The 18,148-nt window shown below is 41.6% G+C and overlaps 1 protein-coding gene across 6 annotated transcripts in view; it reads left to right on the top strand.

Annotated features, from left to right (window-relative positions):
- The first annotated feature begins 7,391 nt into the window (after nucleotides 1–7,391).
- The window catches only part of FBXW4 (F-box and WD repeat domain containing 4), a 92,860-nt gene continuing 82,103 nt past the window's right edge, over nucleotides 7,392–18,148 (top strand). For 3 of the 6 annotated variants that reach the window (XR_008506390.2, XR_006791367.3, XM_045878666.3), the window contains exon 1: nucleotides 7,392–8,307. Coding sequence is in view for 4 of the 6 variants with exons in the window: in XM_045878666.3 (XP_045734622.2) it covers nucleotides 7,394–8,307 (914 nt within the window). In the remaining 2 variants the exon portion in view is untranslated. The remainder of the gene's footprint in view (nucleotides 8,308–18,148) is intronic. The other 3 variants (XM_064595189.1, XM_064595188.1, XM_064595187.1) reach the window with 3 other exon arrangements.

Raw genomic sequence — 18,148 nt, 5'->3', positions numbered from 1 at the left:
TTGTCTATGTATGTTTGTATGGATATTTGTTTATAAGTGTATATTTATTTATTTAAAGAAATCCCCAGTTGATCATGAAAATTTCACAAGATTTTGTGGTTTCCTTCATCTTTAAGTTTTATATCTTTCATCATCTTGTGCCAAATGAGTCTTCCTACTGACAGAGATTAGAAAAATCACAAATTCTGATGCCACATGGCAACACAGGAATTTATCTTATCCTAATGCTGATTTTCTGTAAAAGTCAAAATGCTAAAACTTTAAGAAAAAACTTTTATTCTGTAGAACAGATTTAGATTTACAGAAAAATTGTGATACCAGTATAGAGAGTTCCCATATACTCCCATTATCAACATCTTACAGTAGTATCATGCACTTGTAACGATTAATGGACCAATCAGAATTCCTCAGTTTTTACCTAACGTCCTTTTTCTTTTTTGCTCCAGGATAGCCCATTACATTTAGCTGTCATGTCTCCTTGGGTCTCATACTTCCCTTGTTTTTGATGATCTTGACATTTTTGAGGAGCACTAGTCAGGTAGTTTGTAGAATGTCTGCCAACTGGGGTTTGTCTGATTTTTTTTTTTCATTGGTAGACTGGGATTACAGGTTTTGGGGAGGAAGGCCACAGAGGTAAAGTACAATTTTCATCACAATATATCAAGGGTACCTACTATCAACATGACTTATCACTGTTGATGTTGGCCTTGATACCTGGCTGAAATAGTGTTTGTCAGCTTTCTCCACTGTAAAGTTACTCTCCCCCATCTTTTCGTATTGTACTCTTTAGAAGGAATCACTATGTGCAGCCCTTACTTTAGGAGTGGGGGTGGGTGAGAGTTATGCTCTGCCTTAGTGAAGATGAAGTATAACACAAATTATTAGGAATTCTTCTGCATGGGTGATATGTAAAATGAACTTTAATATTAAAATGAACTAATACTAAAATATTAAAATGAACTAATTTAATTATTTCTGACATTTAGATATAAATACTTCTTTTTTTTTTTTAAAGATTTTATTTATTTATTTGAGACAGAGAGAATGAGAGAGAGAGAGCACATGAGAGGGGGGAGGGTCAGAGGGAGAAGCAGGCTCCCCGCCAAGCAGGGAGCCCGATGCGGGACTCGATCCAGGGACTCCAGGATCATGACCTGAGCCGAAGGCAGTCGCTTAACCAACTGAGCCACCCAGGCGCCCTAGATATAAATACTTCTTAAGATTTTTCAAGAACTGATTATTTATGTAATACATGTTCACTGCAGAAGACTTAGAAAAATGCAGAAAAGTGTAAAGCAACAGCAGAAAGAACTACCCATGATTCTACTTCTCATTAAGTATCCATTTCTAGCATTTGGTCATATTTCCTTCTGGTTTTTTTTTTCTGCATAAAGTAACTATTTTTAAACAGTACTTTATTATTTATTTTTATTTAAGTTCAATTTAGTTAACATGTAGTGTATTATTAGTTTCAGGGGTAGAATTTAGTGATTCATCAGTTGCATGTAACACCCAATGTTCATTACATCAAGTCCTCTCTTTAATGCCCATCACCCAATTACCTTAAAATTGTTTCCTATGAAATAAAAATCTTTTATCTTTGAATATGACAAAGACGTTGGAATCATAAAAAACAGAAGATCTTGGTGGTATGTCTAACATGATGAATATAAACTACCAACCTTATGATAGTTTCTGAAAACAAAACTTCAGACTCCGTCCTTCAACTTGTGAGATGCTCACATGTTTTTAGATACAGTATTTACAGTGTTCACTGTTAGGCCCCTTATTTCTTCTCTTTTCTAATACTCTAACTTGTTCTTTATTTTACTAATGCATGATACACATTTTAAATGGAATAAATAAAGTTTAACGAAACTTAGGTGACTAGTTAAAAATTCTGGTAATAATCTAGGCTTCAGATCTCCAACTTTCTTGTTGCATGGTGTGTTTGGACTCATGACAACTGTTTTTCTTTTTGAGAGACTTTATTGATCTTGTAAAAGTGATACATGCTTCTTATTTTAAAAAGTCAAGGAATACAGAAAAGTACAAGGTAAAATCCAAAAATTTATTACCTAGAAATAACCATTATTTTTTAAAAAAAATTTTATTTGAGGGGCGCCTCAGTTAAGTGTCTGACTCTTGATGTCAGCTCAGGTCTCGATCTCAGGATTGTGAGTTCAAGCCCTGTGTTGGGCTTCATGCTGGGCCTGGAGCTTACTTTAAAAAAAATTTTTTTTTCATTTGAGTATAGTTGACCACAATGTTATATTAATTTCAGGTGTACAACATACTGATTCAACTTCTTTATATGTTATGCTATGCTTACACAAGAGTAACTACCATCTGTCAGCATACAACGCTATTACAATATCATTGGCTTTATTCCCTATGCTGTGCCTTTTATTCCTGTGATGTGACCTTACTCATTCCATAACTGGAAGCCTGTGTCTCCCACTCTCCTTCACCCATTTTGCCCAACCCCCTACCCCTCCCCTTTGGCAACCACCAGCTTGTTCTCTGTATTTATAGGTCTGATTCTACTTTTTGTTTATTCATTTGTTTTGTTTTTTAGATTTCACATGAGTGAAATCATATGGTATTTGTCTTTCTCAGTCTGATTTATTTCACTTAGCATATTACCCTCTAGGGCCATCCATACTGTTGCAAATGGCATAATGTTATCCTTTTTACGGCTACATAATATTCCAGCATGTGTATGTGTGTGTGTGTGTTTGTATACATATACCACATCTTCCCTATCCATCTTGTACTGATAGACACTTAGGTTGTTTCTGTATTTTGGCTATTGTAAATAATGCTGCAATAATATAGCAGTACATATATCTTTTCAAATTAGTATTTTGTTTCCTTTGGGTTAAATACCCAGTAATGGAATTATTGGATCATATGGCATAGAAAGAACCATTATTAACATCGTTTCACAAAATCTCCCTTTGTATATTTACAAATAGGGATAAATTTACAAAAAAGGCTTATATAATATGTACCGTACATATATGGTTATTTATATATTTTTATTTATTTATTTTTAAAAATTTTATTTTTTTACTTGAGAGAGAGCGCAGAGGGTGAGTGAGAGGGAGAAGCAGACTCCCCGCTAAGCAGAGAGCATGACATGGGGCTCAGTCCCAGGACCCCAAGATCATGACCCAAGCCAAAGGCAGATGCCTAACCAACTGAGCCAACCAGGCACCCCCATGTATTGTCATTTAAATTTAACAGAGGGAGTTGAAGCTGAAGCAAATTATTAAACTTCAGTTAAATGTTCTTTTGCAAGATAGATTAGTTCCTACAAGTCCCTTTAAAGTTTTGCAAAAAGATTATGAATAGCACTAAGAGGCTGGAGGTCTACATAGTTAACGCTTAAAAAGTATTGGAGATAAGAAAGGAGCTACTTTAACTGCTTAGAAGCAGCTTTTATTTAGATACCAGAACTGCTTGAGGTAAAGTATAATATTATTAAGTGTGTCTTTATTAGTTGCAGGGAATCTCAGAGGACCCTGAATTGAGTGTCCTATTCCATTCTCTGCTGTGTATGGCAAAGGCATGGTTCAGAGTACAGCTTTGGGGTTAGACTGCCAGTTAGGAACCATGTGGCCACAGGCCTCAGTCTCATCTCCTGCAAAAAACTGGGTTAATAGTATCTTCCTCATGTGATTGTTGATAGGAATAGGATAATACATGGAAAGCTCTTATAATACTGCTGGATTAATAGTGTTTAAGCTATTACTATTATACAAGTATAATGGTGAGCATCTGAACCAGTATATGCCATTGAAAACTGTCATTCACAAAATCATCTCTTTCTAATTCATCTCAGAATGATCCCCCTGTTAAATCTGCCTACTCCTAAAGTTAAAGGCTGGGGCCCTGAGTGTTTGACCAGTGGGTACATGGGCTCCTGTCTGAGACTGCCGCCTGTGTTTATAAGAATGGACAGAACAGGGGCGCCTGGGTGGCTCAGTTGGTTAAGCGACTGCCTTCGGCTCAGGTCATGATCCTGGATTCCCGGGATCGAGTCCCGCATCGGGCTCCCTGCGCGGCAGGGAGTCTGCTTCTCCCTCTGACCCTCCTCCCTCTCATGCTCTGTCTCTCAAATAAATAAATAAAATCTTAAAAAAAAAAAAAAAGAATGGACAGAACACACAATTCTAGTGTTGTTTACAATCCTAAGCATACATAATTACCTATAACAGCAATAGTCACTACTATGCACATCACTTACATGGACATACACAAAGAACTTTATTTCTATACTTAAAAATCCTCCTTAAAAGTAAATAATATTAGTGTTTCTAAATACCGAGTATGAAATTCATATTGAATTTTAAGTTTTAATATATTTTCAGCTTCATGTTTTTGGCTAAGTTTAAAGTAGTCTAATGCTCTCAGTTTATTAATATGCAAATTTAAATTTTTAATAAAAAGCTTTATAAAAATAAATTTCACCCCCTACATTATTATTTTTTTTAAAGATTTTATTTATTTATTTGACAGAGAGAGACACAGCGAGAGAGGGAACACAAGCAGAGGGAGTGGGAGAGGGAGAAGCAGGCTTCCCGCGGAGCAAGGAGCCTGATGCGGGGCTCGATCCCAGGACCCTGGGATCATGACCTGAGCCAAAGGCAGACGGTTAACGACGGAGCCACCCAAGCGCCCCCCCTACATTATTTTATTATGATTGCTTCCTGAATTTGAACTTGAAGAGAGTTGATGACTTTTCTTAAAAATATTCTAAAGTCCACTCTACTCTATCTCCCTTTTGGGGAGCTATTAATATATTTATTTTCTTGACAGTAAAATGCTATTCAGGTACTCTATGAAGATATACATTTACTTTCATTATAAACCCATCTTTCAGCCATAATTGTTTTTTTTTTTCCTTTTTAAGTATTTTCGCCCAAAAAAGAATTTTGAGAGTAATAATTCTAGCTGCTTCTCTGAGCTAAGACTATAGTTTTGGGTTTCTTTTCATGCTCAGGACTTTAGGGACACACATAACCACCAAGTAACAGAATAAATGCCAATTTTCCATTTTGGCTTTGCCTTTCTACATAGTGAGTAGGCTTTTTTTTTTTTTTTTTGGTAAATCATTAAACCATAAATTCTAGTTCAAACAGTTCACTTGATTTCTAGTTTGGGTGTGAAAGAGGGTGATTTGATGTTTTAAATGATGGTTTGGTTTCTCCATCAATTAAGGTAACAGGGTAAAGAGTAAGTTACATTTCTGTGACTTTACACTGACTTGATTTATGTTGGGTTAATTAAATAATTTTTTGTGTCTTCAAGTTCTCCAGTAAAAACTAGGTCATGTGCATAAACTCAGCTTTACTCTGTAGAGGAATGGTTAAAAAATAGTCAAAGAGTAAGAAATTACATGAGTAAGAAAAACATGTCTAACACAGTCTGAACACAAAATGTAGGAACCATATGCTGTATTCATCTCTGTCTTCCTTCCACAGTGGCTCATGGTACACAAATGTAGCAAAATTAAATAATGTTGAGTTGATGACCTTACCTCAATTTGTAGTATTCCTACCTCAAACCTTCTAACGGTATGATACCTATGAATAAATTTCTTTATAATGATCTTTAAGAGATGGTCCAAATTCTTTAGTTTTACTGAAATGTCATATCAAATATTGTTTTTATTTAAGTAAACCACTGGCTGGAGTTTGGAAACCTTTTTCTAATCAAAGCCTTTGTTGTTTTTTTTTTTGTAAGGGTATTTTTTGTAACAGGATTTGACCTGTAACTATTATTGAGAATTTTCTTAAAGGAGTTCAAAGCATTTTACAGGGATCATCTCATTTATCCCTCGAAAGTAAGGCAGAGGCATTATCTCCACTATAAACTGAGAACACTAAAAGGCCAAGATAGGTGGGGTTTTTTGTTGTTGTTTTGCTAAGATCAAAAAGTAATTCTAGGGCAAAGCCAGGTTCTGGTCTGACCTTGTTACATGATGCTTCTGCAGCACCATAATGCAATGTAGTAGCTTTCTTAGGTCTCCCCTTGGCTCTCCTAGGTATTGAATAATTTCCAGAGTTGATTTCTCATTCATTCTTGCTCCCTAAAAATGGGTCTTCAGATGTAAATATAAAATAAAACCCTCAAACAGGACTTGGGGTACAGGCTACACAGGGTTAGTCATCTTCCTCCCATCTTACTGCCTAGTCCAGTGCTATGTATAGAAAAATAATTGGGGCCATAAATGCAAGTCACATGTGTAATTTAATTTTTATTTTTTAAAAAGATTTTATTTATTTATTTGACAGACAGGAAGAGGGAACACAAGCAGGGGGAGCAGGAGCAGGAGAGGGAGAAGCAGGTTCCCCACTGAGCAGGGAGCCCAACTCAGGGCTCGATCCCAAGACCCTGGGATCATGACCTGAGCTGAAGGCAAATGCTTAACAACTGAGGTGCCCCTTATTTTATTTTTAAAGATTTTATTTATCTAGAGAGTGAGAGCATGGGCAAGCAGTGGGGGGAGGGGGGGTGCAGAGGGAGAGAATCTCAAGCAGACTCCCTGCTGAGCACAGAGCCTGATGGAGGCTCAGTCTCACAACCCTGAGATAATGACCTGAGCCCAAATCAAGAGTCCAAGAGTCCATGCTCAACTGACTGAGCCACTCGGGGGCCTCTATAAATTACCTAGTAGTTACATTAAAATATATTTTATTTACCCATTGTATCAAAAATCTTTATCACTTCATGTAATATGGAAGTATTAAGATAATTAACATGCTTTTTCTTGTATAAGTCTTCAAAATCTGTTGTGTATTTCAAATGCCCAATAGCTACAATGTGACTAGCGGGATGTGTTGGACAGCATGTCTGGACTTCAGTAGGGTTTTCTTAGCTCTCCCTTCAGATCGGTGCCCTTGTGAATGGAATGGGTGGTGTGGGGGAAGGACTCCTGGGTGACCCTGGAGAATCCATTTGCACTTGTGTGGTAACTAGTAAGAAGCCTTAGGTTTTGCCATTTCCTGATAACATCACTGGTAGTTATGGATTCAGGATTTAGAGGACTGCAGCCTCCCCAAATGTCTAAAATACCAGCTCACTGTCGGGACCGGGTTCCTACCCTGTGGGAGGACCTGGGCTAAGGAAAGTGCCAAGTTCCAGGGCTGCGGTTTCATGGGGCCCTGGGAGGTGGCCTGTGGAAAGGAGGCATCACCCACGGAGAGGAGGGTTTCTAGAGAGGGAAGGCCACCCAAGTGGATGCTTCTTGAGGGCAGAGGCACTACTAGGTAGATTCCTGGAAGGCGGAAGCTCTTCTTGGGGCCTTCGCCGCCCCGCAGCCGGCCTCACATGCCAGACGAATGAATGCATGTGCTTCCACCCGGCGCTCCCGGCGGCCCTGCCGATGGGGGAGGGGGTCTGCTCCCTGGCCTGGCCCGCACCCCGCAGCGGCTCCAGGGCCGCGGGTGTGAGGGGCGGGCCCAGGTCTTGGCCCGCGCCGCCCCATGTGACCCGGTCCGACATGGTGTCGCCTCCTCCCGCGGCGGCGGTGGCGGCGGCTCGGCTGTGTTTCGGGCCGGGCCTGCGGCCGCTCATGGGCAGCCAGGGCCACCCGGGGCCGCCCGGGAACAGCGGGCCGGGCGAGGGCGAGGGCGGGGAGGCGAGGAAACTGCAGGGAGGGAGGGTCGCGAGGGGGAAGCGAAGAAAGGGGAAGGGGAAGGGAAAAGCGGGAGCAGGACAGGGCGGAAGAGGAAGCGGGGCGGAAGGGAAGCCGGGGCTGCAGAAAGCGAAGGAGGCAGCGGCGCTGGGGGCCGAGGCGGGAGCCAGGGCAGGCCCAGGGGAGGAAGGAGAGGGAGGCGGAAGCGTGGAGGAAGGGGCGAGAAGGATCGTGCTGGGCGATGAGGGGAGCGCAGGGGCGGGGAAGGAGGCCAGAGGAAGAGGTGCTGGGAAAAAGGAGGAATGGAGGGTCAGGCCTGGGCGGCGGGAGGACGCGAGGCCGGGGAGAGCGCAGGGACGAGGGGGTCAGGCGTGGGGCTGCATCGCGGGGGCTGGGGCGGCGGGGGTGGCCATGGCGGTAGCCGCCGAGGAGGCGGCGGCGGCGGCCCGGGAGCCGGCCGGCCGCCCCGCTGCGGGGCCGGCGCTCTTGCGCCTGCCGGAGGAGCTGCTGCTGCTCATCTGCTCCTACCTGGACATGCGGGCCCTCGGCCGCCTGGCGCAGGTGTGCCGCTGGCTGCGGCGCTTCACCAGCTGCGACCTGCTCTGGCGCCGGATAGCCCGGGCCTCGCTCAACTCCGGCTTCACGCGGCTCGGCACCGACCTGTAAGCGCCCGCTCACCCGCCCGCTCCCTGCCCCGGGCCGGCCCGCGTCCCGGGAAAGGGCGGGGCGCCGCGGCCTGGTCGGCCCGGGGTTGTGTCGCACCCCGAATGCGAGGCCCAGACCCGGCCTCGGCGGGGACCCCTCCCCGAGCGCCCCTCTCCTGTCGGAGGTCCCCCTCCGAGAAAGCCTCCCATGAGCATCCCTCAGTCGGTACCCTCCTTGGGCGGCTTCTCACAATTAGCCATCTTAAGCACTGCCTTCAGACGGTGACTGGCCAGGTGCCTCAGCCCCCCAGGAGCCAGGGTGGTCTGAGGCTTCGGACGCCTCCTCCGGTTCAGGTGTAGGACCCATATCCACTATGTAGTCTATCAGAACGTTTTTATGGGTATTCATCCGCTCACCCTCTTCTGAAGGTTGTTAAGCTGCAGGGCTCAGGTGAAATCGAATATGGAGAAAAGGGCTCAGACCTGAAAAGAAGGCTCCTGGTCCAAGTGTCAACTGTAGTTTGACTTGATACAGGCAGAACGACACAAAAAAGGGTGCCTGCTTATGGCAGGGGACTGGATTAGGTCTAGGTGGTATAGAAAGGCGTGGTATTGCAGTTTGGCCTGTTTTGGGTAGGATCTGAGACCTGTGCATGGAAAACTGACTTGAACGATTTGAGCTGTTAAATAGGAAAGGGGGGAAAAAAAAGAATTGGGTGAGTAAAAGCTTTTAGATTGCACCTAAAATTCCATCCAATTTGGGTTTTAAAAAAGGTAATTCTAAAACAGTATAACAACATTAAAGAGTTTTTTAAAACATAAAACGCTATAATACCATTACCTTTAGACAACTATTCACTATTTAAAATTACTTTTCAGTTGTATACTTTTTCCCCCCTCCCAGTTGCTGTTTTACTGATCCTGACAGAATAGGTGCATAATAAATGTTTGTAAACTCTACCATAATGAGATTAAAAACATTCTTCTAATATTAAACTTTCATGTTGTGTCTAGATTTTTGCTATTATGGATAACAGTGAAACAAAGCATTTTTGGGTAACAGCTTTTGATATATGTCACATACCACATATATGCCTTTTTATTTTTATTTTTTTGAGTGATTTTCTTTTTTAAATTTTTTATTAACATAATGTATGATTTGTTTCAGGAGTACAGGTCTGTGATTCATCAGTCTTACACAATTCACAGCGCTCACCATAGCACATACCCTCCCCAGTGTCCATCACCAGCTACCCCATCCCTACCACCCCCCCTCCACTCCAGCAACCCTCAGTTTGTTTCCTGAGATTAAGAGTCTCTTATGGTTTGTTTCCCCCTCTGGTTTTGTCTTGTTTCATTTTTCCCTCCCTTCCTCTATGATCCTCTGTCTTGTTTCTCAAATTCCTGGTATCAGTGAGATCAACATACGCCTTTTTAAGATTTTTTTTTTTTTAATTTTTATTTATTTGAGAGGGAGAGAATGAGAGAGAGCACATGAGAAGGGGGAGGGTCAGAGGGAGAAGTAGACTCCCTGCTGAGCAGGGAGCCCGATGCGGGACTCGATCCCAGGACTCCAGGATCATGACCTGAACTGAAGGCAGTCGCTTAACCAACTGAGCCACCCAGGCGCTCAACATACGCCTTTTTAAATTAGTTCCTTAGGATAAATGCTCAAGATTGGCTTTATTGGATCAAAGGTTATGGTTTGTAAAATTGTACTAAGTTACTGTGGCACCAGCAAAGAATGATTAAGCCAGTTGCATATGAAAATTTAAAAATCTGTTTTAGTTGGGCATATGATTGTATCCCAAAGTTTTATTTTTTTGCCTTTTTTTTTTACCACTGACCCCAATAAATATTTTCCCATGTGTTTGTTTCACCTGTGAGATTGTCTATACCTAGTCTTTGCCCATTTATTATTGGGATTTTGATGTTTTTCTCATATATTTGGAATCCTGTGGGTCATAGATATTAGGGTCTCATCTGTCATCTTTGATGCAAATATTTTCCCCAGTCCTTTTTACTTTACTGTTTTTAGCCTATAGAAGTTTTACACTTAAATATATCAGAATCTGTCAGTCTTTTGTGATTTTTTTTCTTTTTTTACCCCAAAACTGAGAAATTTACAATTTCTCCACAGACCTGATGAATCTTCTTTTTGATATTCTGCTGGTTTTCTTATATTTGATTTTTTAAAATAACACTTTCATCAATATCAGTTTTGTTCTGGTGCAAGGGTGAATTTAACTTTTTTTTTTCCTAAGTGGCTACCTAGTTATCACTGTACCTTTTGTTAAATAATTCTTCTCTTTCCCTTTGTTTTAGAAAGCTTATGTTGCCAATTATTAAGTTTATGTGTGTGTATAGACACACACACACGTATGTATGCACATCTGAACTCCATTTTGTTCCATAGATATATTTTTCCATTTTTCTACTGTTTTAAATATTGTTTTTTGGTAGAGTCTGGTATTGATTAGGGTTAGATTTATCCTTGTTGTGTGTGTGTGTGTCAGGTCTCCACTCCCATTCAACTCCCCAGCAGAAAAAGATACTGTGCCTTTTCAAAAGTTTCTGTGGTTTTCACTGTAAAGTTTCTCTCTCTATATATAGTCAAATTTATTCCTAAGTATTCCTGTATGTGTTATGCATTTTGTTTTTATTGTGAATGCAGTCTCTTTTTCAGTATGTTTTTCAGCTGGGTGTTACTAATGGTGATGTACAAGATTACTATAAGCTTTTGTAAATTTTGAACCTGATTATTTTGCTTAACTTATATTCTAGTATGATTTTGTCTAGTTATCTAGTCAGGTTTGTTATCTAGTATGATGATAATGATTCTTTGGGATCTTTTGGCATGCAGTCTTGTTACCTTCATTTCTTATAAGAAAAATTCTTTCAAAGGACCTATCAGTTGACCTTTAAGGGAAGTTGGCTAAAGTGACTGAAACCCAAGCCAGCTAAGGCAAAGCTTGGCTTTCTTTCCTTATAGAGATTGAATGAATGAATTGATGTTTATTTTTCTTTCCTTTTCAAATGCTCTAAAAGAGAGATAATGGGAATGAGTGTTCGTTCTGTGAGCAAAAACAACAAAATGAAAATGAGTTTGTAGTATAAAGTGCTTTGAGACTGTTAAGTGATACGGCTTTATTATTTATTAGCCATGTGTGTTTTGATTTCTTGCCCATGTCCTAGGATGGGCTATCTCCGACCTTCTAGGGAAGTTGTTTTACCACAGCATTTGATAAAGAGCAGGGTCACTGCTCATGTTTTCTGAGTTGAGGGGAGAAGTTATGTGTGTTACAGCAGGTGGAGAGAATGTTTACCAGTGTGGTCTGTTTCTGGACAGCTGCAGAGACGTGATAAGCCACCAAGAGAGGTGGTTGTCATCCTGGAGGGAGACAGCATACACCCAGTCCTCGTAGGGCATCAGAGAGCCTGGGCCCAAAGTATGAGACTGTGGCTGCTCGGATAGTGGCAGGGCTGTAGTGTATGGTTTGGGCTAATTAACTGCAGACTGGACAGTGGGATGTTTTTATGAGCACAACACAAAAGTTCATTTTATCAGAAGTTACACAGCCTCACTGGACCTGAGTTTTATCATCTATAAAGAGTGGGAAAGACCTACCCAGTAAAATGAGGCTTAAATGTGCAATTGTGTACAGAGTTAAGCACATAGTAGGAATTCAATAAATTGTTGTAAAATGGAACTTTTTAATTGCTTGGCTTGTCTAGTCAGTTTGTATTTAGCAAAAGAGATGGTTTGAATTGGAGGTGCTGCCGAAAGACAGGAGGTGGGGGAAAACACACACACACACACACACAGGGCGCTTAGTTTCTCTCACCTGTCCTGAATGCTTTTGGAAGCATGACAACAGAACCTGTGGGTCTAGGATCTGCACTCCCTGCTATAAGATCCTCTTGATTCTCAAAAACACGAACTGCTAAGGTTTACTGACCTTCCGGCCCAGGGCAAGTCCCTTTCAGTTTGGCTGTTCCTAACTGATCATAGCTTTGTTGAGTAAGATGAACTGCTTTGGTTCCTTGTGATTTGTTAATGGTCTTATACTTGTGCTTGAAGGCATTTTGGCCACTTTTAAAAACCACAAACAAATAACTTGCTTCCCTTTAGGCCTCTGGCCTAAACAGTGAACATGGGTAGGTAGCTGAGCTTTTAAAAAAAAAAAAAAAAGTGAACACAAAGACAGTTTGAGTCAGTCATCTGGTTTAAAATCAGTTTTCTTTGAAGGTTTTATGAAGCCTGGGGGGAATAGAAATATCTTTAATATAAAAATCAAGGAAATGTTTCATATAGCGGTCTTTTAAGTTTTCTCTGAAGAGTAGGGGGGAAACTAACATGGTTCAGTCTTCAGGAACAAAACAGTGAAATTTAACCCTCCCAGTTTATAATGAAGGCTAAATGCAAGAAGTAGACAGACAATATGACAGGTGGAAGAGCAGAGGTGCTATCTGTAAGTTCTAATACTGGAAATGAACAAGGGCAAAGAACAGAATACAGTATACCTGTATATATAATCTAAGGGTTTTTTTAAAGATACTTCTGCCAGTCTCATGTTAATTCCTCCCAAATTAAGTCCTGTGTTTTCAAACTTCAATTTTATTTTAACCATCCTTTGAGCAATACCTGGGTGCTCCTTTGCATTTACTTGTGGTAGATTTGCCTAGAATTAACAATAGGTGTTTAGGAAGTAAGGCTCTGAGGTGTTTGCCCTGGCATGTACATTCATTCCTCAGCCAGGGTCTTGCAGGCTTGGAGCTCTTTGAGGCTGGGGAGCAGGGTATCTATTTCAGTGATGATTAACGTCCAGAGTAGTGAGATGGACACAGATAAGCAGAGTGTGTTTGTTTGTTTTAAAATGATTATACCTAAGAGCATTTTTTTGGCCCAGAAAGCATAAAGTTTCCTTTCCTAACTCTGACCTGGAGAAGGCATTGCTGCCTGGTTGCATTTAAGGTCTGAACAGTGATTTTCAGAAAACAATTAGCAACTTAAAGTAGCTTAGGCTCTCTCCTTCGCCTTTCTGCCTAACCCAGGAAGGGGAGTCACTTATTTGTTCTCTAATTGATTGAAAAGTTTCATAGGTGGGTGTATTTCTCTTTAGCTGTTATGAAAAGGCCTTATTTTTAATCGTTTTGTGAGTTAATAAACGTTGAGTTCAATTTACAAGCTTAAAATAAATAATACACCTGTGGAAGCAGGAAATGGCCCAGTGTAGCTAGTGCCTCCAGATCCAAACTGGGAGAATGGAAGAGGCCTTTTCCTCCAAGACTGTGAGAATATAGAGCTGTTTATATCATCTCCAGTCTTGTAAAACTTGAGTAGTAGAGGATGAATTTCCTAACATTCAAGGCAGAAACATGGAGGAAACCCAGAGTCTTCACAGTCTGTAAGATGAGCAACTCCTGTTGAGATGAGATCTCTGAAAATATTTCAGTGCTCTATACTTTGAATTTTCTGTGCTAGCACCTTCGAAGACCTTGTAAAGATAGTGAGCTGCTGAAATCAAACTCACAGTGAAGTTACTGCGGAACCATACAGATTAAAAAAAATTTTTTTTTTGAGTGTTTGCCATAGAAAAGAATTATCTTTGTGTGATAACGTAACCTTACCTCTGGGTTGACCCTGGCATTGGACTAGTTTCTGGTTCTGACTCATAACCGTGGAACAGGGAGTATTTATTTATTTATTTATAATTTTTTTTTTAAGATTTTTATTTATTTTTTGGTCAGAGAGAGAGGGGACACAAGCAGAGGGAGCCAGAGACGGAGAAGCGGGCTCCCCCCTGAGCAAGGAGCCTGATGCGGGACTTGATCCTAGGACCCTGGGATCATGACCTGAGCCGAAGGCAGCCACTTAACCGACTGAGCCACCCAGGCGTCCCAGAACAGGCAGTATTTCGGTAGATTCTTCTTAAGGCCAGTAAATTTTGAAAATTTAAGATGAGATAAGCTGTTTGAAAAAGTGAGGATAGTCAAGTTTTCAATTTTCAGTGAAAATTGGGATCCCCCTCACTCTGATCTACAGAAACAGATTTTGTCTAAGCTCCAGAATTTATTTCAGGTGCATCAACCATCAGACCAGGTTGAGAATCCAAAGATTTGGTTTCTTCTTCCTTTTCTTTGGGAAGATTTTATTTATTTGACAGAGAGAAAGAGAGAGAGAGCGCATAAGCAGTGGGGAGCGGCAGGCCTCAGAGGGAGAGGGAGAAACAGGCTCCCCCGCTGAGCAGGGAGCCAGACACGGGACTCAATCCCAGGTCCTGGGATCATGACCTGAGCGGAAGGCAGGCGCTTACCCGACTGAGCCACCCGGGCACCCCAGATTTGGTCTATTCTTGAGGAAAGACTTTTCTATTCAGCAGTCTTGCTCAGATTTGAACAGAATTCAGATGGAAATCCAGTTGTAGTCAATGGAAATTAGGTGGTAGTGCTAAGTAAGAATATGTTTGTGAATTCTGAATCATGTGACCGCTTGAACTGGATCTAAAGCCAAGGATGAGACTATCTGGAGAAAGAATTTATCTTTTGTTAGAGATTTAGCTGCCTTGTGTCAGCTCTGAGTCAGTTCTCCATTAGACCCAAACCATCCTCCTTGCCCTCCCTAGAAGTCTGGGCCACCCAATGGGCCGTGGGCTGCCCCTCTTTAGCCCACAATTAATTGCCAGTACATTCTTTCTTCTTCTCCTTCTTTTTGGTATTTGACATGAGCTCAAATTGCTGAGAAAGGTGACAACTGTGAAATGAAGACAGGGCTTAGAGACACCTTAAAAAATACATGCAAAGGCCACTAAATGACAAGAGCAGACCGCCAGGCTCTTTCAAAACATCGCCACGTCTGTTGACTTTCCATTCCTTGTCTGCAGCACAAAATTGGAGGTCAAAGAATCATAGGAGTTAGAGATGGAAAAGACATTTGGGGTCAGCCAGTTCATCCCTCCACCTTCATCTGCCCCTGATTCCGAATCATTCCTTACATTATATTTTCTCCCTCAGCTCTTGTACAGTTTTCACGGTCTTCACTCAACCTCGGCTGTCACCTTTGGGGAATGATGCTGGAGGCTTCATCCAGTTTCTCCTCAGCAAAGAGAGATATTGCCTCTGCCCCCAGTTGACATTCATGAACTTCTTTGTTGGTGGTCTCAGCTGAGAGACTGAAGACTAGCTGGAAGTCTCTCTGCTGCCTGGCATGGGGCTTTTCTAACAGAACTGAAGCACATTTAGTGTCTGATGATGTTGGGGAAGGGTAAAGGGCTGGGATACGGTGTAGTCATTGCTGAATTTCTTCCTAGACTTTTGTTTTTCAAGGCTCTTCACCTGAAAGGAGGTTGTGGTGTGTGTGTGTGTGTGTGTGTGTACAAGGCATGTGGTATTGGGGAGGGGGACAGTGACAAGGAGATTACACTGAATAGGAGTTTGGTAAAAATCCAAACTTGGAAATTGATGGGTTAAGCAAACAAAAGATACTAGTCCTGTGAAGTAGTAGGGGACTATTTCAAGAAACGCATGTTAGGGAAGACACAGAATGGGGCGTACTGTACACAACTTTCAGCTTACAGTCAAGTTGAGGACATCAGATGGGTGGAGGCAAGTATTTTGGACTAGGGGATGCTGTTGTTTTTGGGGTCTCTCCTTTAAGAAAGTAGGGAAAGACAAGTCTTACGTTCACTGGATGCATGGTTTGGCAGGGGGAATGGTCATTTTAAGAGGCAGCTTTGGAAGGTTACCCCCAGCTCCCCATCTTGCTCCAGCAGCTGTTGGGAGCAGTCTGAAGGGGGTATTATGTTTCTTCTGGTAACTCTGCCAAGAATGAGAGGAAATCCACAATCTGTGGGCTTTCTGGGGGGAATGGGGATGGGGTGGCAGGTGATGGGACAGGGAAATTAAATTGTTTTATGGTAAATATGTTGAGATACTTTTCCTGGAAAGCTATTTCACCAGAAAGAATGATATTTCCCCTGCTCGCGAGCTTGTAATGGGTTCTTTCTCTGCAGAGAAGGGGAAATAGTTTTCTTCCAGTACATCTTTTTCTTTCTTTCCTGTAGCTCCAACTTTGACCTCCCATGTTTCTTTAAATTTTTTTTTAGAAAGTCCATATTCAAAAGGTGAGTCAAGATTCAGGTACAGGTGCTGTGTGAGCCTAAGAGAGTCCTCTCTTTAGAAGTGAGTTACTAAAGAAGAATCTGTCATTTATCCGGTATCTTGGCTGCAGTTTGACTTTATCATAATGGCCTCAAAACTGGAGATGTAAAAACTTTCTGGGTGGCGTCTGGTTCATGTTCTTTCCATCCCTTCATCCAGGCTGGAACGGCACCAGGGATTTTTGAAGCCTGGCTACTTGGGCTGAGAACCTGTTTTAGTGATTAATATGGAAAACAGTTGCAAGATTAAAAACAATAAAAAACAACCCTGAGAAGCAGAGAGGGTAATTATTCCTTACATTTCAGATGGGGAGCCCAGGGAAAAGTCATTTTCAAGGTATGAGAACAAAGTCCACTTGTGAAGCTGTTAGTACCTAATTCATGACTCACTGAGCAGATGGTCTGTTCACAAAAAATAGTGGCATCTTTCTTGCTGTTGTTTATGCTCAGAAACTGCTAGATCAGCCTTTCTGAAAGTTGTACTGTGGGGTTCGTGAAAAACTGATTCTGTGATCAAATGAGTGTAGGAAGTGCTGTGTTCCACATTGCCTCTCTTGGAGGTTCACAGTGCCCATTGGTAAATTAAAGACACTGAGAAGTCCTGCGATCGAGAGACCTGTTTTATTTTGTTTCAGCTAGCATTGTCTAAAGTGTTTGAGCATAAATTTTCCCCCCTGCTAATATCTCTTAACATCTTGGAGAACATACATGGGTCAAGTGCCCTGCAAATACAGAACTTGACCAATAGTAGGAGGAAATGAATGTGAGTGTGAACATAACCCTAAATCCTATACTCAGGGTTATGAATTAGGGTTATGCCTACTGCTTCTGAAACTTCTTTGGACAGCTTTGACATGTGGTACCACATTAAGGTAATTTATCTGCTCAAGTTCCTTCCCTCGAGCTTCTCTGGCGTAAGAATTTGGAGGCTTTGGTTGAATTCCTAAAGGTGTGGTCTATTATACATTTTTAGGAAGGGACTTTGGATCTAGAAGGTAGTGTGTCTAGGCTCCTGAAAAGCTACAAGTATTGTTGGAAGTGTGACTTGCCAAAGGGAGAACTATACTTTTGAGGACTTACTTAAGCAGTTCCTAAGCGGTATCTATCAAAATACCTATTATGCTGGGCCCGGGGTTCTCCCCTTTTGTGTCTAAGACATACTTTTGTATGCTGTTAGAATTTTTGGTAGTACACGAAAGGATTAAAAGGTAAATTTTTTTAAAAAATCAAGCTTTAGAAAGTTGAAGAACCTGTATATTTATTTATTCACCATGTGGTATGTTACTGTTCTAGTAGAACTGTTTACTGCCCTGATCTTGTTCTCTTATATCCTCTCATATACCTTCCTCCGAACATACAATCTTCATCTTATTTGTAGCAAATTGGGCCAGGGGCCACATTGTGGCTCTGTGGTTTGTCTGAAGTCTTCACGAAAGTTGGTGGATCTTTAGTTGAATGAAAATCAATTCTATAAATTGTTTAAAGTTTGATGGCCCAGTTATTCAGGGTTCCTGGTATACCACTGCTCTGCAGCATGCTGGCTGGGATGTACTTTTAGAAGTACTGAGAGGTTAATATTTGATCCTGTGGAATTTATGACTGTACTGGACAAACCATAAAGCTGCAAAAAGTTAACAGTGCCTCAGTTTGTGTTAGGTTCAGCCCAGGGGTTCACATGAGAGGGAGCAGACTGTTTGTAG

Source organism: Mirounga angustirostris, unplaced genomic scaffold (genome assembly GCF_029215605.1).
Source record: "Mirounga angustirostris isolate CCGP_5_RB_7025 unplaced genomic scaffold, mMirAng1.0.hap1 SCAF_6, whole genome shotgun sequence".
Taxonomy (NCBI): Eukaryota; Metazoa; Chordata; class Mammalia; order Carnivora; family Phocidae; genus Mirounga; species Mirounga angustirostris.
The sequence above is the reverse complement of the archived record's forward strand: the minus strand, read 5'-3'. Positions and strand labels throughout refer to the sequence as shown.